General features: G+C 59.6%; 1 protein-coding gene across 2 annotated transcripts in view; it reads left to right on the plus strand.

Moving 5' to 3' along the window:
* The window catches only part of IL18RAP (interleukin 18 receptor accessory protein), a 31,788-nt gene that overhangs the window by 2,698 nt on the left and 3,401 nt on the right, over positions 1-25,689 (plus strand). For both annotated transcript variants that reach the window (XM_084900506.1, XM_084900505.1), the window contains 9 exons: positions 1,545-1,689; positions 2,138-2,456; positions 2,536-2,713; positions 8,279-8,429; positions 11,286-11,351; positions 13,389-13,512; positions 17,841-17,992; positions 20,099-20,236; positions 25,406-25,579. In XM_084900506.1, coding sequence (XP_084756632.1) covers positions 1,620-1,689; positions 2,138-2,456; positions 2,536-2,713; positions 8,279-8,429; positions 11,286-11,351; positions 13,389-13,512; positions 17,841-17,992; positions 20,099-20,236; positions 25,406-25,579 — 1,372 coding nt within the window. In that variant the 5' untranslated portion in view covers positions 1,545-1,619. The remainder of the gene's footprint in view (positions 1-1,544; positions 1,690-2,137; positions 2,457-2,535; positions 2,714-8,278; positions 8,430-11,285; positions 11,352-13,388; positions 13,513-17,840; positions 17,993-20,098; positions 20,237-25,405; positions 25,580-25,689) is intronic.

A 25,689-nucleotide genomic window follows, 5' to 3' on the forward strand; every position in this document is an offset into this window, starting at 1 on the left:
GCTTTGTCTCCTCTGCCCAGCCAGTTTTAGCAAGGAATTCTGCTAAGTCATCCCCTGGCCTTGATATCTGATCAGCCACCTGATACCCGGTCACGTTTCTACTCCCCACCCTTGTTTCTAAGTCCTTCCGCTTCTCCAGAAAGAATCCTGTTAGGCAGCTTCCTGAGACTCCCCAGCCTGTCCTCTCTCCTCTTGGGAAGTGTCCATCCCCGGATTGCCTTGCTCTGCTCCTGGGCTGGAGAGCCCCCCCTCCCCCCAGCCCTGCCCCACCCCGCCCGTCCTTACTCTCGAGTTTAGCTGATCTCTCTCTCTAGGCCCCGGTCTTGAACAAAGTCCTCCTTGATGTTCTACTGAGTGTCAAATAATGTTTTCTTTAACATTGTTCTCCACACGGTCAGGCCTTGAGAACAGGGCTGTACATTTCATTTGTCCCCTCCTCAGTTTGCCTGCAACAGGTGGAAGTGTTTTCAGAAGTGTTAGCTGAGGTCTGGGGGTAACGTGTCTTATGTCTGTAAAGCCCAAGAATACTGCACAGCTTACTTCTATGTTAGCGAACACAGTCGGAACTCTCAGAGGCACAGGAAAACTGTTCTATAGGAAAATTACTTTTATTTTTCCACTCAAAATAAAATAAAATCAAATATTACCCACTGCTATGACCTGAATGTCTGTGTTCCCCCAGCCTCCTAATTTATATGTTGAAATCCTAACCCTCAAAGGTAATATCCTGGCAAGGGTGTTATCTTATCCTAGTGATGGTATGGGGGGGGGGGAGGGGGAAGCATAGGGCGTGTTTAAAAATAAGGAAGGAGCCTTCATGAATGGGATTTGTGTTCTTATAATAGAGACTCCAGAGCCTTCCACCAAGTGAGGTAATGGCAAGAAGGCCAGCACCAGAGCAGTCAGGCTGGCGCCCTGAGGCGGACTGCCAGGAGGGGAGGGTGTTCCCACCTCATACCCCCCTGCGGTGGCCTTGACGGATCAGGCCCTGGCCTCTCCTCTTGTCGGTGATTTGAAAATCCCAGTGGCCACCCTACCAGCAAGTGCCCGGCTGCTGGGGGCCCAGCCCAGTTCCTACACTCCCTGCGGCGGCCTGTCCCATTCCCCGCAGGGGCTGGGTTGCAATGCCATGGCCGCAGCGTCTTCCTCTCACTGCGGCAGAGGCCAGCTTCCTCATTCGCTGCGGTTCCCACCAGCCAGCAGCGTGCAGACTTCACCACCCACTCCCAGGCAGGGGGCCAGATCTCACTCAGCGGGCATTGTCTTTTCAGGAGCTTTTTCATTTCACTCTTTCCAAGCCACTCATGGCAGTGGCACCGAGGTGCGACGTGGCAGGAAGACCCGGTGCAGAGACGGGTCAGAAGGACGCGGGGCTGCGCCCCGGCCTGCCATGCCCCCTCCGAGGGGGGCCGCACAGCCCGCACACCCCGCTGCCGTGCACATGTGGCCCCTGGCCGCTCCCGGGAAGAACCTGCCCTTTCGAAGCTTCCTGTGTGACTTGCATTTTGCTCAGGGTTTCGATTTCTTGTCTCCCCTTCTCACAGCAATGAGGCGGCCTCGCGGGCGGACCCAGTGCCGGCGCACCGCGGAGCTCCCCGGGGGAGCGGCCGGGGCGGACGATGCTGCGCGTGGGGTGGCTCTTCCTCTGGTTTGTCACGGGAGACAGGACGGAAGGGTTTAACATTTCAGGTAGGGCTTCGCTTTTCATGTCAGCACTGAACCTTATGGTCCAAGTGACAGATAATTTGATATATCAGTAGCATGACACACGTCACAGAACACATTCTTCTTACAAGTAGGGGCTTGTAAGAGGAGAAATTATTGGGGTGAACAGCCTTCAGCATTGATGGGAGCCCCATTACTCAGGGGTGTGCTGGGTGGGAGCAGAAGGAGGAATACACAGGCTTAGCCTGCTCAAAATAAAATTAGGTGATAATCAAATATTACCCGCTGCTATGCTGAAGGTGCCGGGTGCTGAGGATGCCGGGGTGCCCTGGGGGAGGGGGCGCATTAGCATGTAAACTCCCTTTTCCCACACCCGGGGACAAGGAAGTGGAGCGATGCCAGTGTTCTTTGTGAATATCGGTCAGTGTCGCTCTGAGCACGCTTCTGTGTGGCTTTGTCCGTGTGGCTGCAGGTTGCCACACCAGCCACGTTCTGTGGCAGTTCTCCGGGGACAGCGCCGAGGAGTTTGTCCTGTTTTGTGACTTCGCGGAGCCGGAGAGACCCCGCTTCCACCACAGAGAGTCTGTCTCCCCTGCCCGGGGCCCTGCGCGCCCGCCCTGCCAGCAGCCGGGCCTGTCCGAGGCCCAGTGGTACCGCCAAGCCGGGGACGGAGGCGCGCTACAGGAAATCACCGGGAAGCAGTCTCACCTCCTCCTGGACAAGACGGCCCTGCGCTTCCTGACCGCGGACAGCAGCCACGCGGGGTCATACGTCTGCAGGCCCAGGGCCAGGTATGTCCACAGCATTCTTATCTGAAAGCAGGCCGGCCCTGGTGTCTGGGTCTCACTGTGTTCACGGCTGCCTCCCTAGGAGCCCCGGCAAGGAGGCCTGCTGCGCCCAGACGGTCCTGAAGGTGCAGCCCCGCCCGCCCTGCCCGCGCCCCGCACCCCACATGCGCTACCTCCGGCTGGGCAGCACGGACGCCATTCACTGCCCCGGCCTCGGCTGCCAGGGGGCCCCCCTGAGCCCGGAGCTGACCTGGTACCAGGTGAGAGTGGCTTCTCCTTACCCGCGCAGGAGGTGTTCGTGCAGGTCTGTCTGTACAGAACCGCGGTGTGGGATGTCAGGCCCGAGCTTCCCGAGGCCGGCCTGGCGCCTACAAGAAAGGCCGACTTTCTAAGATGGCCTTCGCCAGAGGCCACAGGAGCTGTGCCAGCTGTGCCCGGCCCTGCCACGTGCCGGAGACTCCTCTGGTGGGGCGCGGCAGTCACCGCCGCCCAGCAGCCGGCGAGGGCGCCTGGGAAAGCCCTGAAGTGTTTGGGGGAGGGCGCTCCCAACAAGGGAGAAGGGCTGGGAGGGTGGGGGGAGCAGAGCCCTTTCCTGGGGGCAGCTCTGGGGGCCTAGAGAGACAGGCAGTGCTGAGAGAGGCAGTTCCATGATCATTACCAACCACGGGCATTCTCCCTGCTCATGGTTACCGAGCACCAGTCTGTGCCAGCGCTCGCAGCACTGCCTCCATGGCCCTGCCACCGGCCCCTGGACACGGAATCAGGGAATAGAATTCAAATGCCACTGCTTAGCAATAATCGTAGAAAGTCCAGTACTTTGCCTCAAAAAATCATGTAAAACTTTACATCTGACTTCAAAACATGTCCGTTTGTTAACTTAAAAACCATTTTAGCTTGCCGCTGCCGATGCCCAGCCGGCAGCCTACTTGCTGGGTGGTGCCTGCACTCCCAGACCCCACAGTGGAGGCGGGGGTGGGGGGTGCCTGCTGGGGAGAGCGTTTGCCACTTGGTTCTCCTGAGACCTGGGACAACAGGCGGCCGTGCTCTGTGTCCTTTGTAGACATAGGACCGGACCCGGGAGGGTGAGTGCTGCCATTTGCGTTTTAAAGTGACACTGAAAGCCTGCTGGCTTCAAAGACTTGCAGTTTGGGGCACATTAGTCTCACAGCCTCTAAGATGAGGTCAGTAAGGAGTCCATGGTTCTGTTCATCTTTTCGGCTCTCTCCTAAGAGCTAAACTCCTGGGCTGGTGAGCATTGTGGGGGATGGCAGAGGCCTTGCTCTGCCCCGGCTGCTCCCAGCCGGAGAGAGGCTGCCGCTTTCAGACGGACGTGCGCACCGAGTGAAAGGCGTTTTCCCTGTGGGTGAGCACCAGCCAGAGCGCCCCGGCGGCCGCACAGACTGCTCTGGGAGGCGCCCTGGGCTGGCTGCCGCTCCCACTTCTCCGGGCTCTCACTGCGCGTGCGGGATGTGTCAGTGGGAAAGGCTTCTGCTCTCAGCGCAGGAAACAACGCTGCTGGCAAACTGTACCCTCCGATGCAGCTTTGGAGAGGCATGTTCAGGTTATATCTATGCATCACGTGTGTGTGTGTGTGTGTGTGTGTGTGTGTGTGTGTGCAGTGCACACAGACACATGCACACCCGGGGCTCACAGACCTCCTGGGTGCAGTGCATTACTGAAAGTGATGCTATTAGGCAGGAAACAGCACCAGTGCTCCCTTCTCTCATGCCAAACGGCAGCACTCAGCTAGGGGCGGCTCACAGCCCTGGCAGAGCAGATGGCACTAACGCGGGCGCCTGAATCCAGGCGGAATTGCTCTCCATAACATGCCTTTACTCCCATTAAAAGACACGTGTTAGAGCAGAATGCGTGTGAATGGAATGCTGTCAGTGGCGGCAGCGGCCCCCGGAGGGAGTGCGGGATGGATGGACGCTGGGAACGGGAGCCGGCAGGCATGCTCCGGGCTGGGTAGCGCTCGGCTCGGCGGGCAGAGGGCCGTGCCTGGTGGGTCAGGGTGGACGGGCGCCAGGCGCCAGGCTGGGAACATGGCGGTGTTCCTAGGTCCCTGTGGGTGTGTTTGACCTTTACAAGTGCAAGTCCTGACCCAGACCCAGGGGGAGTAGAGAGAAGATGCTGAACCCTGCAGATATTTTCAAGGATAAAACAGAAGATCAAATTATGTAAGTGGAGGATGTGAGGGTGACTATCACATTTGGGGACTTTATGGCTCAAAGTAAACTCACAGCATTTACCAAACTGGGGAAAGTAGCCACTCATTCAATCAGGGGTGAGAAGAGGGATCTGGACGCGCAGTCATTAACAGAGCATCGCGACCCGGGAAGACAGGACCTGAGACACAGGTGCATCGGAGTAGAAAAGTCTCGAGTCGGCCACACTTTCGCTTTGTTCTTTTTGCTCCACACATTCCTTTGAAAGTCCTCTCACCCTGCCAGGTAGCTCAGTTGGCTGGTGTGTGGTCCCATACACCAAACAGGTTCTGGGTTTGATCCCGGATCAGGGCAAGTACCGGGGCAGGCAACCAGTGCTTCTCTTCCACATAGATGGCTCTCTCCCTCTCTTCCCCTTTCTCTAAAATCAAATTTAAAATATTCTCAGGGGAGGATTAAAATAAGTCAATAAAATAAAGGGTGTTTAGTGTCCTCAGCTTTATTTTCATGCCTCGGTTCTCTCCAGGACTTCCTGACACCATTCACCCAGGCTCACACTGACTCTGCTCCTTCTGTATCCCCTCTGTCTCCCACCTGACTCATTTGTGATTGTATTATTACAAGGGGGTCTCCATCATTCTTAACACAAATTTCTTATCTCTTATCTCTTGTCTTTCATAGTCCTTTTATTTCTACCTCATAAAGTCTTAAAGGCACATACTGAGCCATACTTACAATTTTATGGAAAAAGCTAGAGGCCTGGGGCACGAAATTGGTGCATGGGTACAGGCCCTAGGCTTGGCCAGTGATTAGGGCCGTCTTCCTGGCTGCCAGCGGCCACCCCTGCCCCCCGCTGCCACCCACCCCTTGTTCCCCACTTGCCATTGGGCAGTTGGAGCCCACGGGCCTGAGGGGGAGGGGAGGTGCCTCGAGGTTGGCTGTTCCCACCCGCTTGCCAGTCTGTCCCCCGACACTGGTTGCCCTCTGTGTATGGAGTGATCAGCGGTGCAGGGGCCTTGGCCCGGTGCCACCGTGTCCGCAGTCACCCACCCTGGTTCCCTGTTCCCCATCAGGCAATCAGAGCCTGCCTGCCTGGAGAAGCCACTGAGAGGTTGGCTGGCAGGCCCTGATTGGGCCATAGGTGCCTGTGGGCTGGGGGAAGCTAGCTCCTGTGTTGAGCGTCTGCCTCCTGGTGGTCAGTGCTTGTTCTTGTTAGGTTGATTTTATTATATAGGAGGAGGATTAGGTCCACTGTTTATCACTGGTCTTCCCTGGCTCAGCCAACGTCTTCGTCCTAACTCTGCCTTCCCACGTGACTTACAACAACCTCCACTCTGGTTTCTGTTCTTTCACGTTGTTATGTGCTGTGCAGAGTTCTGTCCCTGACTTCTATCCCTGCTCTGAACCTTCCTCTAGAAGGCTTCTTGATCCTTGAGGTCAGCTGATCGGCTGTTAACCTGTCCGCCCCACTGCTTGGCCTTGGTTTACCTCACATGGCAGCTCCCCTCCAACCAGTTCTGCTCCCCCCACCGGCCTGGCTGTTTGCCAACCTCCTGGAAATTCCCCCTGAGCCACAGGAAGCACACCGGACGTGGAGTGGGGAATCCCTGACTCTACAAGTCAGCAGGCAGCATGGAAGGGGAATTCCTCCATCAGAACTGGAAACTCAAAATCAGAGAAATGTAGATAAATTCCCAGTGCTCTCACTGACTAGCTCTGTGCCAGAGCAAAAGAGGAAGTCGGGGAGCTCAGGCTCCTTGTCTGTAAAATGGGAAACCTGCCAGATGATCCTTTGGACAGTCAGGCGAGCTGAAGCAGGGAAAGCACTGGCTGCATGGTCACAGGCTTTCACTGTGCTCTTCGTTCTCACTCCTTCTCCTTGCCTGCAGTGGTGAGCGGGCTCCTGGTTGGGACTCGGAAGGCCACATGCCAAGTGGAGGCAGGAGCTCCTTGTAATTGCACGTGAGAATCACCAAACAGATGCTCATGCCCCGACCCCGCCCGTGCCTCCTGGGACAAAAGTGATTATGACAGTCTCTGCTTACCTGGGTGGGTGCTCTCACACTGAGTTGCCATTTTAAAAAGTCTAATAATGACTCTTATGCTTCAAAGCCTTCCGCTCAGTCGTGCAGGCACGCACTCACCCTCGCAGAGGGCAGCCCCGCCTGCTGGGCCGGAGCCCGGAGCTCACACACAGCCAGGCAGCGCCCTCAGCAGCCTTGCTCCCTGTGCACATGGGAGTGTTCTTAGATGGCTTTCCTTCAGCTGATTGGTTCCTGCGTGTCCTTCAGCGCTCTGCGTGGACTGAGGGGCACACCAGCTTCCTGTGAGCGGGGCACGGCACCCTGTGCGGCTGCCTCCGGGTGCGGCTGCCTCCAGCTGGCACGCGGGCCTGCGTCCTTGCACAGCACTCCCTGAGAGAAAGGCCGGTGGATTCTGCCCGGGATGTCAGGACCTGGCACGTGTCTCGGCACAAACACTGCTCTCGACAACCCCAGATAGGGAGATACCTACACACTCAACACCACAGTCCATACGAGGGCACACACAGGGAGGACGCAATGGCTTGGACCCCGCTGTGCGGAGCTGGGAGTGTGCCCGCCCTGTCCGGGAACGGCTCCCTCTCCTCTCCCTGGGACTGAAGCTGAGCAGCACCCACCCTGGGAAAGGCAGCAGACTGTGTGCCTGGGTGATAAGGAGCATGGCACTGAGGGGATGGCAGGAGCAGAGGCCGCTGCAGGGAAGGGAAGGCAGTCACTGCATCTGGGAGAGTGAGGAAGGCAGGCCCTGCAGTGAGGAGGGTGAGGAAGGCAGGCCCTGCAGTGAGGAGGGTGAGGAAGGCAGGCACTGCAGAGAGGAGGGTGAGGAAGGCAGGCACTGCAGTGAGGAGGGTGAGGAAGGCAGGCACTGCAGCGAGGAGGGTGAGGAAGGCAGGCACTGCGGTGAGGAGGGTGAGGAAGGCAGGCACTGCAGTGAGGAGGGTGAGGAAGGCAGGCACTGCAGTGAGGAGGGTGAGGAAGGCAGGCACTGCAGAGAGGAGGGTGAGGAAGGCAGGCCCTGCAGTGAGGAGGGTGAGGAAGGCAGGCACTGCGGTGGAGAGGGTTTATCTGAAGCGCCAGAGAGGCCTGGACAGACTCTGAAGAAAGAGGGAGCTCCCTGCTGTTTCTGTCCTCAGCCTGCTTTGGCCACCATGAGGGAAACAGCTATTTTCAAGTCATCAGCCATTCGCTGTCATATCGATATACTTAATGTTTTAAATTTTAAAGTTAAATTTATTTAAAGAGGAAGCTTTATTTTAGCCCCATATACAGATAATCTGCATCAATTTTCAGACATAATAAACACATAGGTGTTGTTCACTTGGGATTAAATTAGAATATGGTGAGTTTTGTAGAACACTCTCATGGGCCCGAGTCTCGCTTTGGAAAATGGTAAATTAAATGCAGGCTAGTGGGCTGACTGGATGGGGCCCGATCTCCCACAGCATGGCGGGGTGCAGACGCCGCTGTTTCAAGGAAGGACTTGCTAGGACAGCTTCCGAACAGAGCTCCCCTCGCTCGGGGGCTGTCCTGTGCCAGCTCAGGGCTGTGCCCTCCGGGGTGCGATGTGTGCGGGCCTCCGGGGAGAGCTTCTCCTGACGCCTGTCTCTCGGGTTAGAATGGGACGCTGCTCTCTGGGCGGAGGAGCAACCCGCTGCAGCTGGACGCAATCTACGACTTCCACCAGGGCACCTACGCCTGCGACTACCCCAAGGCCGAGGGGGCGAGCAACTTGACGGTCAGAGCTGTTGTCCACGTGAAAACCATCGGTGAGTGGCATCTTGGTTTCAGATTTCATGTTTGAATCCCAGCTACACAGTGAAAGCCACTTCCTGAGGCTGTGTGACACCTTCCTTTGTGGGAAACAGAAAAGGTAGACATGCAGGTCACTGGGAAAGCCGGGATGTCACAGCATCATTTCCCACTGACCTCGAGTCCTCTCGGGGAAGGCTCACATCCAAGGTGTCCCCAGTTGGGTTTTCCATTCACACACAGCACGCATAGCACACACACACAGCACACACAGCACAACATACACAGCACACATAGCACACACAGCACAACATACACAGCACGCATAGCACACACAGCACACACAGCACACACACACAGCACACACAGCACAACATACACAGCACGCATAGTACACACAGCACACACACTGCACACACAGCACAACATACACAGCACAACATACACAGCACGCATAGCACACACAGCACACACACACAGCACGCACACACAGCACACACAGCACAACATACATAGCACGCATAGTACACACAGCACAGCACACACAGCACAACATACACAGCATGCATAGCACACACAGCACACACAGCACACACACACAGCACACACAGCACAACATACACAGCACGCATAGCACACACAGCACACACAGCACACACACACAGCACGCACACACAGCACACACACATACACCATACACACAGAGCACGCATAGCACACACAGCACACACAGCACACACACTGCACACACAGGACAACATACACAGCACACATAGCACACACAGCACACACACACAGCACAACATACACAGCATGCATAGCACACACAGCACACACAGCACACACACTGCACACACAGGACAACATACACAGCACACATAGCACACACAGCACAACATACACAGCACGCATAGCACACACAGCACACACAGCACACACACACAGCACGCACACACAGCACACACAGCACGCACACACAGCACGCACAGCACAACATACACAGCACGCATAGCACACACAGCACACACAGCACACACACTGCACACACAGCACACACAGCACGCACACACAGCACGCACAGCACAACATACACAGCACGCATAGTACACACAGCACAGCACACACAGCACAATATACACAGCACGCATAGCACACACAGCACACACACACAGCACGCATAGCACACACAGCACACACACACAGCACACACAGCACACACACACAGCACGCATAGCACACACAGCACACACAGCACGCACACACAGCACACACAGCACACACACTGCACACACAGGGCAACATACACAGCACACATAGCACACACAGCACAACATACACAGCACGCATAGCACACACAGCACAGCACACACTGCACACACTGCACACACAGGACACACACACAGCACGCACGCACAGCACACACACATACACCATTCACACAGAGCACGCATAGCACACACAGCACACACACACAGCACGCACACACAGCACACACAGCACAACATACACAGCACGCATAGTACACACAGCACAGCACACACAGCACAACATACACAGCATGCATAGCACACACAGCACACACAGCACACACACTGCACACACAGGACAACATACACAGCACACATAGCACACACAGCACAACATACACAGCACGCATAGCACACACAGCACACACAGCACACACAGCACACACACTGCACACACAGGACAACATACACAGCACACATAGCACACACAGCACAACATACACAGCACGCATAGCACACACAGCACAGCACACACTGCACACACTGCACACACAGGACACACACACAGCACGCACGCACAGCACACACACATACACCATACACACAGAGCATGCATAGCACACACAGCAAAGCACACACACACACACAGCACACACACACACACAGCACACACACACACAGCACAAACTGCACACACAGCACACAGCACACACAGCACACACACACACACAGCACACACACACACACAGCACACACACACACACAGCACACACACACACACAGCACACACGCACACAGCACACACACACAGCACAAACTGCACACACAGCACACAGCACACACAGCACACACACACACAGCACACACACACACAGCACACACACACACAGCACACACACACACACAGCACACACACACACAGCACACACACACACAGCACACACACACACACAGCACACACACACACAGCACACACACACACACACAGCACACACACACAGCACACACACACACACACAGCACACACACACACACAGCACACACACACACACACAGCACACACACAGCCTGCCCACCCGGCGCAGACCGAGCCCACCCCCTTGGCCTGTCGGACAGCGTCCCACAGACGGCGTTTGTGGACGCTCCTGTGTGGCCAGCACCTCAGAACGATGCCTTGGTCCTTCTGGAAGCTGGCTTTCCCACGGAGCGAGGGCCTGGCCTCTGGATGGGAATGGACCTGCACAGGCAGCGCCACGTGTTCAGTCCTCAGAGTGGCTGCAGCTTCCCCTGCAAAATGATGCCTCTCCTCTCCTCCCCTCCGCTCCCCTCCCCTTCGCTTCCCTCTCCTCCCCTCCTCCCCCATCCCCTACTCTCCCCTCCCCTCCCCTCTCCTCCCTTCCCCTCCTTCCCCATCCCCTACTCTCCCCTCCCCTCCCCTCCCCTCTCCTCCCCTCCTCCCCTCCCCCCCCTCTCCTACCCTCCCTTCCCCTCCCCCCTCCTCCTCTCCCCTCCCCTCCCCCTCTCCCCTCCCCCCTCCCCTCCTCTCCCCTTCCCTCCCCTCCCCTCCCCTCCCTTCCTCCCCTCCCCTCCCCTCCCTTCCCCTCCTCTCCTCTTCTCTTCTGTTAGTGAAGAACACCACCTTCAAGCCGGACATCGTGGAGCCGGTGCAGGAGACCCTGGAGGCGGAGCTGGGTGAGTGGGGCTGCGAGTCACCCTGGTGGACACTGGGACTCGGAGCACGTCGGAGGGATGCGGTACCGGGTTCCAGTCCGGGAGAACGGGCTGTGGATGGGGCTCACCGCGGACGGTGCTGCCTCCTCAGTCACTCACCCTCACTTCCAGCCGGCAGGTGTGGAAATCGGCAAACCACGCTGGCCCGCGCGGCCACACTGAGGCTGGCGGCTGGCGGGCGGCGGGCCTTTGACAGGATCCATAGAGATCGCTCTTTCTTACCCAGGAGGCCCATGGGCGTGGTGACTCTACAACGTTACCGTTTACCAACACATCACACAACAGCAGCTTTTACCAGGCCATGTCTGCTGGGCACATTCACCTGTATCAGCGCGGTGGCCGCTGGCCTCTGACCTGCAACAGCGCGGTGGCCGCTGGCCTCTGACTTGTAACAGCGCGGTGACCGCTGGCCTCTGACCTGTAACAGCGCGGTGGCCTCTGACCTGTAACAGTGCGGTGGCCGCTGGCCTCTGACCTGTAACAGCGCGGTGGCCTCTGGCCTCTGACCTGTAACAGTGCGGTGGCCGCTGGCCTCTGACCTGTAACAGCGCGGTGGCCGCTGGCCTCTGACCTGTAACAGCGCGGTGGCCGCTGGCCTCTGACCTGTAACAGCGCGGTGGCCGCTGGCCGCTGAGGTACCTGAGGAGGAGGCACCTGCCGCTCACCGGCTGACCAGACCAGCCTCCCGGCGCGGCCATGGCCCTCTGCGGGCCTCTCCCGGCTGCTGCTCCAGACCCCTGGCCAACAGCCCCTGCCGCACTGTGAACACAGGACCGGCTGCTCCATAGAACAGTGTGTGTCACATGTGAGCTGTTCCTAACGCAAGTGTGAGGACAGGGCTGTGTTATGGGGAGAGGCCGCTAGGTGGTGGTAGCAGTGTATCCGGACTACAAGATAGCAATATGGGCAACAACACAAGAATGGAAGGACAAAAGAAAGAACGAAAGTTATTTAATTAAAGAATAGCAGTTGCCTGTGGAGCCAGGGAATCTGAAGTGCCGCGAGGGGAGAAGCATCAGTAGGGCGCAGAGATGAGTTTTCCGGTGGGATCTCTGCCCGCCTCTGAGGCCGAGGAGGCCCATTGCCGGGCAGCTCTCGGGAGGAAACGGGGAGACAGGCTAGTGTGCAAATAAATCCATGCCCACCTGTCGTGCACGGTCCATGGCGCTCCATGCCTGATGGCGTCTTCTCTGAACTCCATGCCAGTCAGGGTGTGGGGTGTGCTGAGCGTGGGAACATCAGCTTTGGCCTCAGCGGCCGTGGAGGCGGAGCCGTGCAGCACTCACCTTCCTGTCCCTCAGACCACGCGGGGCCTGCGCTCTGAGCGAGCCAACCTCCGTCCTAAACGCAGAGAGCTGTTTCCACATGGAGGGACCGGAGAGCATTGTGCTGAGCGAATAAGCCAGTCAGAGAAAGGCACACCTTATGATCCACTCGTGTGTGGAATCCAATGAGCAACATTACCTGGTGAACAACATGGGACGGACTGACAGGGGGGCGGGGCTGGAGGGAAGCGTGAGCAGAGAGCAGCCAGGCAGCACCTACCACGGCTGTCCACACGGACAGCGGCAGGGAAGGTGGGAGGGTGCTGGGAGCCCGGGGCCGGGGGCCGGGGGCCGGGGGCTGGGGGCTGGGGGCTGGGAGCCGGGGCGAAGGCGGGGCAAGGAGAAATGGGCACAGGGTCAACAATAAAAAAGAAATAAAAATAAACAAAATTTTAATAAATAAGGAAGAAATTTGGTTCTAATAATGCCCTTTTGAAAAATAGCTGATACTTTCTTTATTACAAGTTTATAATTCAAAATCTTTTAATTGATAGAAACATTCTTTCACAAAAATAGAACAAATAGCCCAAACCATAGCCCATGTCTGCGCTCCCAGCGCTGCTGGCTGCTCCTTTCTGCCCCCGAGGGCCCTGCCCGCCCGCTCCGCCGCCCGGGGGCAGGGAGGCCTGGTGCTGGCAGCGTGTCCTCACGGCCCCTCCTGTCTCGTCGGCAGGAAAGCCTCTGACCCTGAACTGCACCGCGCGCTTCGGCTTCGAAGAGCACTTCGCCCCGGTGCTGAGGTGGTACAGCAGAGACTCGGGCCAGGAGCTGGAAATCCCAGCAGAGGAAGGCAGGCGGTAAGAAGGAAATCAGAGACAATATTCTTTGCAGCCACAATGTGTGCTCCCACATTCGGAAACCTCTGTGGTGTGCACACGGAGGCACACACACACACATACACACACACACACACACATACCATTACCACACACATACACACACCACGCATACAAACACACACAACACACATCACACACCACACACACACTCAAACACATACACACACACACACCCCACACACACACCACACCACACACACACCACATACACACACCACACACCACACACACACCACACACATACACACACACACACCCCACACACACACACCACACACCACACACACACCACACACCACACACACATACACACACCACACACCATACACACCACACACACACACACCATACACACACCACACACACACATACCATTACCACACACATACACACACCACACATACAAACACACACAACACACATCACACACGCATACACACACCACACACACACCACACACACACACACACCATACACACACCACACACACACATACCATTACCACACACATACACACACCACACATACAAACACACACAACACACATCACACACGCATACACACACCACACACACACACACACACACACACACACACACGCGCGCGCGCGCGCGCGCGCACTCCAGGGGCGCCAGCTGACGGTGAGACGAGTCAGTCATGTTACCTCTAGCCCTGCGCCAGTTGGGCTCCGAGGCCGTGGGGTGAAGCCCCTGCGGTGCTGAAGTCCGTGTGTAGCAGCAGCTTGTGCGGCCGCTTTAGACACCAGCGGACCAGGAGGCAGCCCGTGGCCCACAAGTGGGGGGATGCTGCCCCCGACCCCGTTTCCCCGGTGCCCACTCAGCCACCCAGGTCTGCGGGCTCTGGCAGCCAGAGGTGCGGAATGAGAAACGTGCTGACCGAGGGCCGGCCCGCACCGGGCAGCGGGGACAGTGCAGCGGGCAGCCTGGGACGCCAGCTCGGCGGGGTCTGTCTTGAAATGCTTGGAAGCTACTCTGCTTTCTAAAATCTAGACTTAGTTTGGTGCTCTCAAGAGCACGGAACCCAAATTAGTGACCAGAATGAACTGGGAAGACAATTTTGCTCCATAAAATGGAGATCTCTAGCCATTCGGATCTGCCAGCTCCTCAGGGCTGGACACGGGCCTGAGGGTGAGGGCTGGGGCCAGTCTGCCGGGCCTGCGCGAAGGACACAGTGCTCGTCTCTGAGCCCTGCTCCACAGACCAGGCTGTGACGGCGCCCCTCTGGCCTGTACGCATGCCAAAGGACAAGCACAGCCCAGGACGGGTTTCTACACAAGGAAAGGCATCGGGTCCCCTAGGGAGCTGTTACTGCATCCAGTTCACAGGAGTCAAGGGTGAGAGGGGTGCTCTGACCTCACCCTCTGGGGGCTGTTTCCCACCCATCGGCCACGTGAGCCTGTGAGCTCCACCTGCCCCCTGCCCCCCCTTTAGCCCCCGGGAGGGGTGCACAGGGCAGGCCCAACGCTCAGCACGTCTCCGGCGCAAGAAGCGCTCCGTGGGGAAGCGCTGGTGTTGGGGTCTCCAAGCAACACCGCCGGCACTGTCAGCGTGCCAACCAGATTCCTCAGGGTGAGGCAGAGGGAGGCCCCGCTCCTGCTGGTCCCGATGGCCCGGGCACAGCGGGCATCGGTCCACGGCTGGCAGCGTGCCTCCGGCTCCCGCCCGCGCCCGGTCTGCATTGCTGGCCATGTTAGAGGCCGCAGGCCACACCTGAGGGCTTCCCGTGAGGTGCAGTGTGAGGGGCCACAACCCCTTTTGTGCTGAGACGCCCTGACACCCATAAGCCCTCACGGACGTAGCAGATGCTAGCAAAGCCTCGTTGGCGTCTGTGCTCAGGGAAGTCTCAGAGTGAGCAAGGCCAGCGCGGCCCCAGTGCAAGCCTTGAACGCTGCTTCGCAGACTCAGTCCTGTAAACCCGCGCCCTCCTGCCCACCCACACTGAGCTGGGGCGCCTCCGCTGGCTGCCCCCCGCGCTGCAGAGCGAGGCCGGCCTCACAGGTCCCGGGACTGCCCTGGCGGCTGTGTGCCCCAGGGGCTGTGTGCCCACTGTGTGCCCCGGCGGCTGTGTGCCCACTGTGTGCCCCAGGGGCTGTGTGCCCACTGTGTGCCCCAGGGGCTGTGTGCCCACTGTGTGCCCTGGCGGCCGTGTGCCCACTGTGTGCCGTGGCGGCTGTGTGCCCCAGCGGCTGTCTGCCCAGGCGGCTGTCTGCCCCAGGGGCTGTGTGCCCACTGTGTGGCCCAGCGGCTGTGTGCCCACTGTGTGCCCTGGCGGCTGTCTGCCCCAGGGGCTGTGTGCCCACTGTGTGCCGTGGCGGCTGTGTGCTCACTGTGTGCTGTGGCGGCTGTGGGCCCCAGCGGCTGTCTGCCCCGGGAGCTGTCTGCCCCAGGGGCTGAGTGCCCACTGCGTGACGCAGGGGCTGTGTGCCCACTGTGTGCCCCAGGGGCTGCATGCCCACTGTGTGCCATGGCGGCTGTGTGCCCCAGTGGCTGTCTGCCCAGGCGGCTGTCTGCCCCAGGGGCTGTGTGCCCACTGTGTGCCCCAGGGGCTGTGTGCCCACTGTGTGCCCCAGGGGCTGTGTGCCCACTGTGTGCCCCAGGGGCTGTGTGCCCACTGTGTGCCCCAGCGGCTGTCTACCCAGGCGGCTGTCTGCCCCAGGGGCTGTGTGCCCACTGTGTGCCCCAGGGGCTGTGTGCCCCGGCGGCTGTCTGCCCCAGGGGCTGTGTGCCCCAGCGGCTGTGTGCCCACTGTGTGCCATGGCGGCTGTGTGCCCCAGCAGCTGTCTACCCAGGCGGCTGTCTGCCCCAGGGGCTGTGTGCCTACTGTGTGCCCCAGGGGCTGTGTGCCCACTGTGTGCCCTGGCGGCTGTCTGCCCCAGGGGCTGTGTGCCCACTGTGTGCCCCAGCGGCTGTGTGCCCACTGTGTGCCCTGGCGGCTGTGTGCCCCAGGGGCTGTGTGCCCTGGCGGCTGTCTGCCCCAGGGGCTGTGTGCCCACTGTGTGCCCCAGGGGCTGTGTGCCCAATGTGTGCCCCAGGGGCTGTGTGCCCACTGTGTGCCGTGGCGGCTGTGTGCCCCAGCAGCTGTCTGCCCCAGGGGCTGTGTGCCCACTGTGTGCCCCAGGGGCTGTGTGCCTCGGCGGGTGTGTGCCCACTATGTGCCGTGGCGGCTGTGTGTCCCGGCGGCTGTCTGCCCCAGGGGCTGTGTGCCCAATGTGTGCCCCAGGGGCTGTGTGCCCACTGTGTGCCCTGGTGGCTGTGTGCCCACTGTGTGCCGTGGCGGCTGTGTGCCCACTGTGTGCCGTGGCGGCTGTGTGCCCACTATGTGCCGTGGCGGCTGTGTGTCCCGGGCTGTCTGCCCCAGGGGCTGTGTGCCCAATGTGTGCCCCAGGGGCTGTGTGCCCACTGTGTGCCCCGGCGGCTGTGTGCCCACTGTGTGCCCCGGCGGCTGTCTGCCCCAGGGGCTGTGTGCCCACTGTGTGCCCCAGGGGCTGTGTGCCCACTGTGTGCCCCGGCGGCTGTGTGCCCACTGTGTGCCCTGGCGGCTGTGTGCCCCAGGGGCTGTGTGCCCTGGCGGCTGTCTGCCCCAGGGGCTGTGTGCCCACTGTGTGCCCCAGGGGCTGTGTGCCCAATGTGTGCCCCAGGGGCTGTGTGCCCACTGTGTGCCGTGGCGGCTGTGTGCCCCAGCAGCTGTCTGCCCCAGGGGCTGTGTGCCCACTGTGTGCCCCAGGGGCTGTGTGCCTCGGCGGGTGTGTGCCCACTATGTGCCGTGGCGGCTGTGTGTCCCGGCGGCTGTCTGCCCCAGGGGCTGTGTGCCCAATGTGTGCCCCAGGGGCTGTGTGCCCACTGTGTGCCCTGGTGGCTGTGTGCCCACTGTGTGCCGTGGCAGCTGTGTGCCCACTGTGTGCCGTGGCGGCTGTGTGCCCACTATGTGCCGTGGCGGCTGTGTGTCCCGGCGGCTGTCTGCCCCAGGGGCTGTGTGCCCAATGTGTGCCCCAGGGGCTGTGTGCCCACTGTGTGCCCCGGCGGCTGTGTGCCCACTGTGTGCCCCGGCGGCTGTCTGCCCCAGGGGCTGTGTGCCCACTGTGTGCCCTGGTGGCTGTGTGCCCACTGTGTGCCGTGGCGGCTGTGTGCCCACTGTGTGCCGTGGCGGCTGTGTGCCCACTTTGTGCCCCGGCGGCTGTGTGCCCACTGTGTGCCCCGGCGGCTGTGTGCCCACTGTGTGCTCCGGCGGCTGTGTGCCTTGGCGCTCTGAGGTCTCTCCTTTCCCAGCCTGAGAGCCAGCGTGGAGGTGGAAGTGATCCGGCGCACCCTCCGCTTGGACAGCGTTGCCCAGAGCGACCTGCACAGGACGTTCATCTGCTTCGCCCAGAACTCGCTGGGGAACGCCTCGAAGCCCCTCCGGCTGCGGGGGAAGCAGGGAGGTACGCGGGCACAGGGCCCCCTGGGTGGGCACAGGGCTCCCCGGGTGGACACAGAGACCCCCGGGCGGGCACAGGGCTCCCCACAGGCAGGCACAGGGCCCCCTGGGCGGGCACAGGGCTTCCCACAGGCGGGCACAGGGCCCCCTGGGCGGGCACAGGGCCCCCCAGGCGGGCACAGGGCTCTCCCCAGGCGGGCACAGGGCCCCCCGGGCGGGTACAGGGCTCTCCCTGGGTGGGCACAGGGCCCCCCGGGTGGGCACAGGGCTCTCCCTGGGTGGGCACAGGGCTCTCCCCAGGCGGGCACAGGGCCCCCCGGGTGGGCACAGGGCTTCCCGGGTGGGCACAGGGCTCCCCACAGGCAGGCACAGGGCCCCCCGGGTGGGCACAGGGCTTCCCGGGCGGGCACAGGGCTCCCAGGGTGGGCACAGGGCCCCCCGGGTGGGCACAGGGCTTCCCGGGTGGGCACAGGGCTCTCCCCAGGCGGGCACAGGGCTCCCCAGGTGGGCACAGGGCTCTCCCTGGGTGGGTACAGGGCTCTCCCCAGGCGGGCACAGGGCCCCCCGGGTGGGCACAGGGCTCTCCCTGGGTGGGCACAGGGCTCTCCCCAGGCGGGCACAGGGCTCCCCAGGTGGGCACAGGGCTCCCCGGGCGGGCCAGGGCTTCCCGGGCGGGCATAGGGCTCCCCGGGCGGGCACAGGGCTCCCCGGGGGTCACAGGGCTCTCCCCGTCGGGCACAGGGCTCCCCGGGCGGGCCAGGGCTTTTCAGGCAGCAGTGTGTGGTGAGAGGAGCGAGGCAGCCTCAGACCGCCTTCTGCACAGTTGGCTGCTGAGCTCAAACCTGCCCTAGACCATGGCCAGGCAGCTCACATGTGACCCAGACACGGACTCCTCACCCACATTTCTGCCAAGCCATCTCATTCTCTCGCCATTCCACAAACACCGCGCGGGCTCCAGGAAAGGCCTGTGCGAGAACCTGGGTCCCTCCCTCATTTTCCTCTCCGGCTTCTGAGCCCAGCGGACGTGAGGTCAGGCACTGGGGCCTGGAGGCGAGAGTGAGTGCTGGCGCCGGAGGATGTGTATGTCAGACCTAACGCGTTAGAGCTGATGGGCCTCCCGCGGGACACAGCTTGTCATTCTTTAGAGATGACGCTCAGAGGTGAAAGGATGTCATTCGCTCATTCACTGTTCATAATGATCCTAGAGCACGGACTGTGGGTGCTCCCGGGTTTAAACGAGACCGCCTCTGGCCCTGGTCCCGCGGGCCCTCGCTAAGGTGTGTCTCCTGCCTTAGGTGGGGGAGGGGGTGCAGACGCACCCTGCCGCAGGGAGTGTGGATCAGTGGGGACGGCTGTACCTGGATCTAGTTAGCAGTGAGGGGTCAGAGCACGGGGCAGACCCGGGAAAATAAGTAACAGTGGCTCCGACCTGCTTCCCAGGCGCCGGCCCAGCACCGCCCGCCCAGGTTCGCCCGCTCAGGGTGGGGTATCCCCCAGGCTGTGGCTGCAGGCACTCAGCCTGCGAGAGGAGCGCTGCCGGCGCGATGCTGTGGGACAGCAGGGGGCGTAGCCGTGGTGGGCGCACGGCGCCCGTGCTCACGGTGCTGCTTCCCTGTGACCGGACAACCGCGGAGGCGGTGGCCACACCTGAGCCAGTGCAGCAGGGACGGTGGGGTCCCAGATGAGTGTTTGTTCCGGTCCTGCCTGCTGCACGGAGAGCGGCAGGTCCCGCACACCCGCCCTGCCCCTCAGCCGCTGCATGCACTGGGAGAAGGACCGGTTATGTGGGGAGAGGAAGTATGGGCACCGGGAAGTGGGCCCGGGATAATCCTACAGGTTACGAGCCACCGGGCTGGGGGTTGCCAGGTTACAGGTGACAGGGCTCGGGGAGCAAAGAGCAGGCGCCACAGCACCAGGCGCCTCCGGGACCAGGGGCCGAGGCCGTAAACCTTCCCGTAATGACACGGGTTCTCGGAGGAGGGCGGGCTGCCTTCCATGTGAGCTCTGGCCGGGCCTGCGGCTCCGAGCTCCGCGCTCCTCTGGGCAGACAGCCGCCGGTAACAGCGCGGATTCCCAGCTCCTGTCGTAGTTACTTCCGATGTCCCCCCAGCGGTGCTCCTGCACGTGCTCCTGGGCACCGTGGCCGCCCTGGCCGGAGCGCTGGCCGCTGGCGCACTGCTCTTCACCTACTGGATTGAGGTGCTGCTGCTGTGCCGGACCTGCCAGGACCAGGACGAGACGCTCGGGGGTAAGGGCCGCTGTGTGACTGACCCCCCAGAACTGGCTCAGCGCAGGGGCCCAGGAATGGGTGTTCCCTGCCGCCTAGCCTGCGCCCGGCCTGGCTGGCACCTGCACCCGGAGCCACCTGCTGTCGGGAAGGGCTCCTCCTCCAGCCGCAGGGCTGCAGGAGGCTCACACAGGTTGGATCTGAAATGGTCTCTGCTGACAGCGAAGGCGGTGTGTGTTGGGGGAGGGGGGTGAGGAGGGGAAGGGGGAGGGGACGCGCGTCTTCCTCCTGCAGAGGGACTTAGATGGCCGGTGAACAAGCAGCCTCCCTGCTGTTACAGCCCTTCAGCCAGGCAGTCTCACCCCAAACTGAACTGCTGGGCGAGGGCAGAGTGTGGGCTGGCCCTTCGTGTCACCTCGGTCAGCCTGGCCTGTACCCGAGGGGCTTGTCCCCAAAAGTGTGACGTTCTGGGAGCTGCGAGTCCCTGCTGTGGGCGAAGTGCCGTCCACACCCCCACAGACACGCAGCTTCCATGTCCTCTGGTCCTGGGCCCAGGGTTCAACTGTAGTTTTAGCAAATGCCTCTCTTCTGCTGGCTGCCAGGCCAGCCCTCACCTGGAGGACCCCACACCCCGGCCATTCCTCACCTGGAGGACCCCACACCCCGGCCATTCCTCACCTGGAGAACCCCACACCCCGGCCAGCCCTCACCTGGAGAACCCCACACCCCGGCCATTCCTCACCTGGAGGACCCCACACCCCGGCCATTCCTCACCTGGAGGACCCCACACCCCGGCCAGCCCTCACCTGGAGGACCCCACACCCCGGCCAGCCCTCACCTGGAGAACCCCACACCCCGGCCATTCCTCACCTGGAGGACCCCACACCCCGGCCATTCCTCACCTGGAGGACCCCACACCCCGGCCATTCCTCACCTGGAGGACCCCACACCCCGGCCATTCCTCACCTGGAGGACCCCACACCCCGGCCATTCCTCACCTGGAGGACCCCACACCCTGGCCATTCCTCACCTGGAGGACCCCACACCCCGGCCAGCCCTCACCTGGAGGACCCCACACCCCGGCCATTCCTCACCTGGAGGACCCCACACCCCGGCCATTCCTCACCTGGAGAACCCCACACCCCGGCCAGCCCTCACCTGGGGGACCCCACACCCCGGCCAGCCCTCACCTGGAGGACCCCACACCCCGGCCAGCCCTCACCTGGAGGACCCCCACAGCGCTTCCCCACACCAACCACTCACCCCAGTGGGCCTAATAGTGGGAGGAGCCGTGGGGTAAGTGGGCAAAAACAGATGCTGGATAAGGGGTGCAGCAGCATGATTTCCCCAAGAGACTGGTTGGTGAAGTCTTAAGAGTGATCCTGTTGAGTCACTTGGGAGTAAAAGCTGGTCCTGAGGCTGCCAAGGCGTCACTTGTCTGGTTTGCTGCTTTTCTGGGCCGGAGCTGAAATAAAATTGAGACCTAGCTGTTATTTATTTATTTTTTTTTTTTTTGGGGGGGGGGGCGGGGCGTAGGAGTCTCAGTGGCCTCACTAGTGATATGAAAGGGGAGAATAGGTTACCCTGGGGGAAAGGTTCTTGTTTTCCCAGCTTTGCCCCTTGCTGGGCATCCACATGTTTCTTATAGATCCTGAGAAAGGATTTCAAAATAGGTAGAGCAGTGGTTAACCTCCCTATGGAAGTTCCAACTCCTGCTGTGATGCTGAGGGTTAGGAGGAGAGGGATGATCTGGACTCCTCTTTCGTGTCAGATATGATGGTTATGGGGACAGGTAAAGACTGATTATGGGGCTGCGTCAACATTGGGTGAGAAATAGATAAGAGTACAGGTTCCTGTTCAGTTGGTCGGGAGGCAAATGTATGTGTTTTCCCCATAGAGGGAGAAAAACCTGATCATGGAGATAAGCTGAAAGTGTAAGGAGAAGAGGTGGGCTAAAGGGTATGAGATTCCTTTTCCCAGTTCCACACTCCAAGCTGAGATGGTAGTTGTCATGGTGCTACCAATAAGGGTGACAGATGAGTGATTAAGATTTATTGCAGTGAAAGTGAGAGGGAATATTAGAATGCACTATTCTCCAAGGGAAAAGAGAACAGGAAGGAAAGTAGCAGTGGAAAATGAGGCTGGAGAAAAAGCAGAGGCAGGAGGCCTGTCCCTAGGCCTTAACCACTTGAATCCCAAATCACTGCATTTTTTCTAGAGATAATGATCATAGACGAGATAGGGAGATAAGGCATTTACAGTCCCAGGAATACCTCAGCTTTTTGGGTTGAGAGAGTGAAACTGAGGTAGATGACTGTGGTTTGGGACAACTGGGTTTTATGAAGGATGCATGGTAGCCCTGACCAGGCACAGAGATAGAATGAGAAAATAATGAATGGGGGAATTTAGTAAGATGCAGTGTAGACATGAGGTGGCTAATGGCTGTGAGACTAACCCTTTAACCCCCATAATAAAGACTGAGGAGAGGAAATGGGTCCCAGTGGATTCAGAGAGGACAGAATAAGTGGCCCCAGTGTCCATTAAAAAGGAGATCGGCTTACCTGCCACCACAGTCGTTCCCCGAGGCTCTGTCCTGGTGATGTAAGTCTGTGGGGCCCTGTCAGGGTCTGGACAGCTTCTTCCATGGCCAGTCCCAGGAGTTCTGGGAGCTCCAAACCGCATCCAGAGGGCGGCCATGGTGGACTGGCAGAGGCCAGACCTGGAGAAGCTAGACTACAGTCTATTTCCAGTGGCCTTCCCTTCCACACCTTGGACAGTGCCAAGGCAGGGGTGTCTCGGGTTTGAGCAGAACTTGGCTCAGTGTCCTTCCTTGCTGCATTTGAAGGAGGGCCTAGACGAGGCTTAGCCCCTGACTTACCTCGGTTGGAGTACTGGCACTTAGTTTGGGGTTTGAAAGCGGTGGCTAAGAGCTGGAAGGCCTCCTACTGGGCCTTGGCCTTGGCCTGATCTTGCCTTTGATTTTGAATTTGAGTCTTCTTGTCTCTATTATTAAAGATCTTAAAGGTCAGGTTAATGAGGTCTTTTTGAGGGGGTTGTGGACCTGAATCTATTTTTTTGAAGTTTGAGGCATATGTCGGGGAGTAAAGGTGGTCAGGTCAGTGGAAAACGAAACCTGAGATGCCTCTCCATCTGTGAGGCTGGACATAGAGACCGGGATGTGGACTCAGACTACGCCCTCAGCTCCTGCTGCCTCCCTCAGGGGTAGAGTGGACGGGGGAATAGAAGAGGCTGTGGAGGAAGGCCTTCTTTGGGCCTGAGAGTGAGTGTTAGATGGGAAAGGCTGTTTTAAAGCTCACGTTCTCAGGATTTGGGCTCTCAGGAAGATCAGACAGTGAGAAGGGAATGGCCAGCCACCTGTGAATTCAGTTGCCGGTGGTCATGGGGACAAAGATGAGGCAGAGAGCACAGGGGAAGGCGGCAGTTAGAATTGTCAGCGGTAGAGCGTGGGGTACGGATTCTGCGGCAGGGTTGTAAGGGGGCAGCGGGAGTGAGACACATGGAGCAGAACGATCGCTGGGTCGAATGAGCAGTCAGAGACAGAGAAAGGGGCTGAGGACAGGTGTGGGAGGGCAAAGAGGACTTTGCGAGGAGGATCTGATGGGGGGAACATGAAGAGTAAAGCGAGGGAGAGAGCGGGAGGGGAGGTGAAGAGGGGAAGCCTGTTCACAGGGATCTCTGAGGCCTCCCTATCCAGTGGCAAAATTATCTAGATCTTGAAGGCTATTGGAATCAGAAGTGCCGTTTTCAGGCCACAGAGGAACATTGTCAAGTTTGTATCATGGCCAGGTAGAGCTTCTTTGGTTTGATGTAGCCAGAAAGACCAAGGGTAGAGATTGGCGAGGAGACACCAAGGGTGTGTAGAGGCGGTTTGGACTGAGAGGTCCCCATGATCGGAGGGAAGGGCCACCAGGAATTTGGGGAGGAAAGAAGGAGCATCCTCCTTTTCCCTCAGCCAACCTGGAGAGAGAGAGAGAGAGAGAGAGAGAGAGAGAGAGAGAGAGAGAGAGAGAGAGAGAGAGAGAGAGAGAGAGAGAGAGAGAGAGAGACGAGAGAAGGTTCCAAGGTCATCACCCTGAGACCTTTCCCATGGAATAGAGCAGAGTTTCCTGGATAGGCACCTGGGCTTTCATAGAATGTAGAACATGTAGCCCATTAGATGGGACACTCTGAGGCCTTCCAGGTCAAGGGTGGGGGTGGTCGGGAAAGTCCCTGAAGCCTACCGGTGAGGAAATGATGAGATCCCCAAGTGTCCTGGTACGGCAGGGTTCGAGAGGTGTCCAGAGCAGGCCAATCAACTCAGAACCATGCCACCGAGCAGAGCCAGAGCAGGAGTCAGAAGCTCGGGGCTAGGTTCGAGGATGGTCCACACTCCTGTGCACCTCTCCCGGGTTTCAGCACCAAATGAAAGATGAGACAGAGGTCGAACACCAGGACTCCAAGCTTTATTAGAGGAGAAGGACCTGCTGGGCTTCCCTGCAAAGGGGAGTAGCCATATGTGCAGAGGGGAACTCGCCTTCTGAGGGGAGGAATGGGAAGGGACGAGGCTTAGGGTACTCGGCACACGCTGATTGGTGGTTTCACATAAGACACATGATTAGGCACTTAGGGACTTAGGAATCAGAGGCTCAGGGTATCTGGCAGGTGCTGATTGGTGGTTCAATGTACAGTCCATGTAAGGTGTCTGGTTAGGTGCTCAGGAATGTCCAGGCCGCAGGTGCAGGTTACGTCATCCTCCGTCCATCAGGTGGGGGAAGAGAGGATCTATCACCATGGAGAAGGAGGGGGGACACCGATTTGCGCTGCTGAGGGCCAGACACAGGCTTTGCGTGTCAGCTACCTCCTGTGACCCTGCCAGGAGCCGCGCGGTCCGCCGTCCCCAGTGCAGGGTTAGTGGTGTTGGCAGGCGTGGCCCCAGGACTGCACGTTCCCGCAGACTCCTCTCGCATGGCCACCCCAGCCACGGAGGCCCAGAGCTTCAGAACGTGGACCCATTCCAATCCTGGGCAGACAATGAGCACGGATCCCGGCAGGGTTTTGAAAAGGACTCAGCTGCTGGTTTTTATTTCTTTAATCAATTCAGTACCGACCCCCAGTCCTGCTCTGTACCATGTGCCACGATTGAGCACATGCAGGTGTGCGTGGCTTACACTTCTATCACCCTTTCTCCAGATAAAAAGGAGTTTGATGCTTTCATCTCCTACGCGAAGGGGAGCGCCTCCGAGAGCGAGCACGCCTCGCCTGTGAGTGAGGACCGCCTGGCCCTGAAGCTGTTCCCCGAAGTTCTGGAAAACAAATATGGCTACACCTTGTGTTTGCTTGAAAGAGACGTGGCCCCGGGAGGAGGTAGGCCTGCCCCCAAGAGAAGTGACAGCTCCAAGGGCGGTTCAGTGCCCGCTCTCCACCCGCCCCCCCCCCCCCCGGGGCTGGCCCCTCCTGGAGGGCTGTGAGCTTAG

Source organism: Pipistrellus hanaki, assembly GCF_964339955.1.
Source record: "Pipistrellus hanaki genome assembly, chromosome: 12".
In the NCBI taxonomy this organism is placed as follows: Eukaryota; Metazoa; Chordata; class Mammalia; order Chiroptera; family Vespertilionidae; genus Pipistrellus; species Pipistrellus hanaki.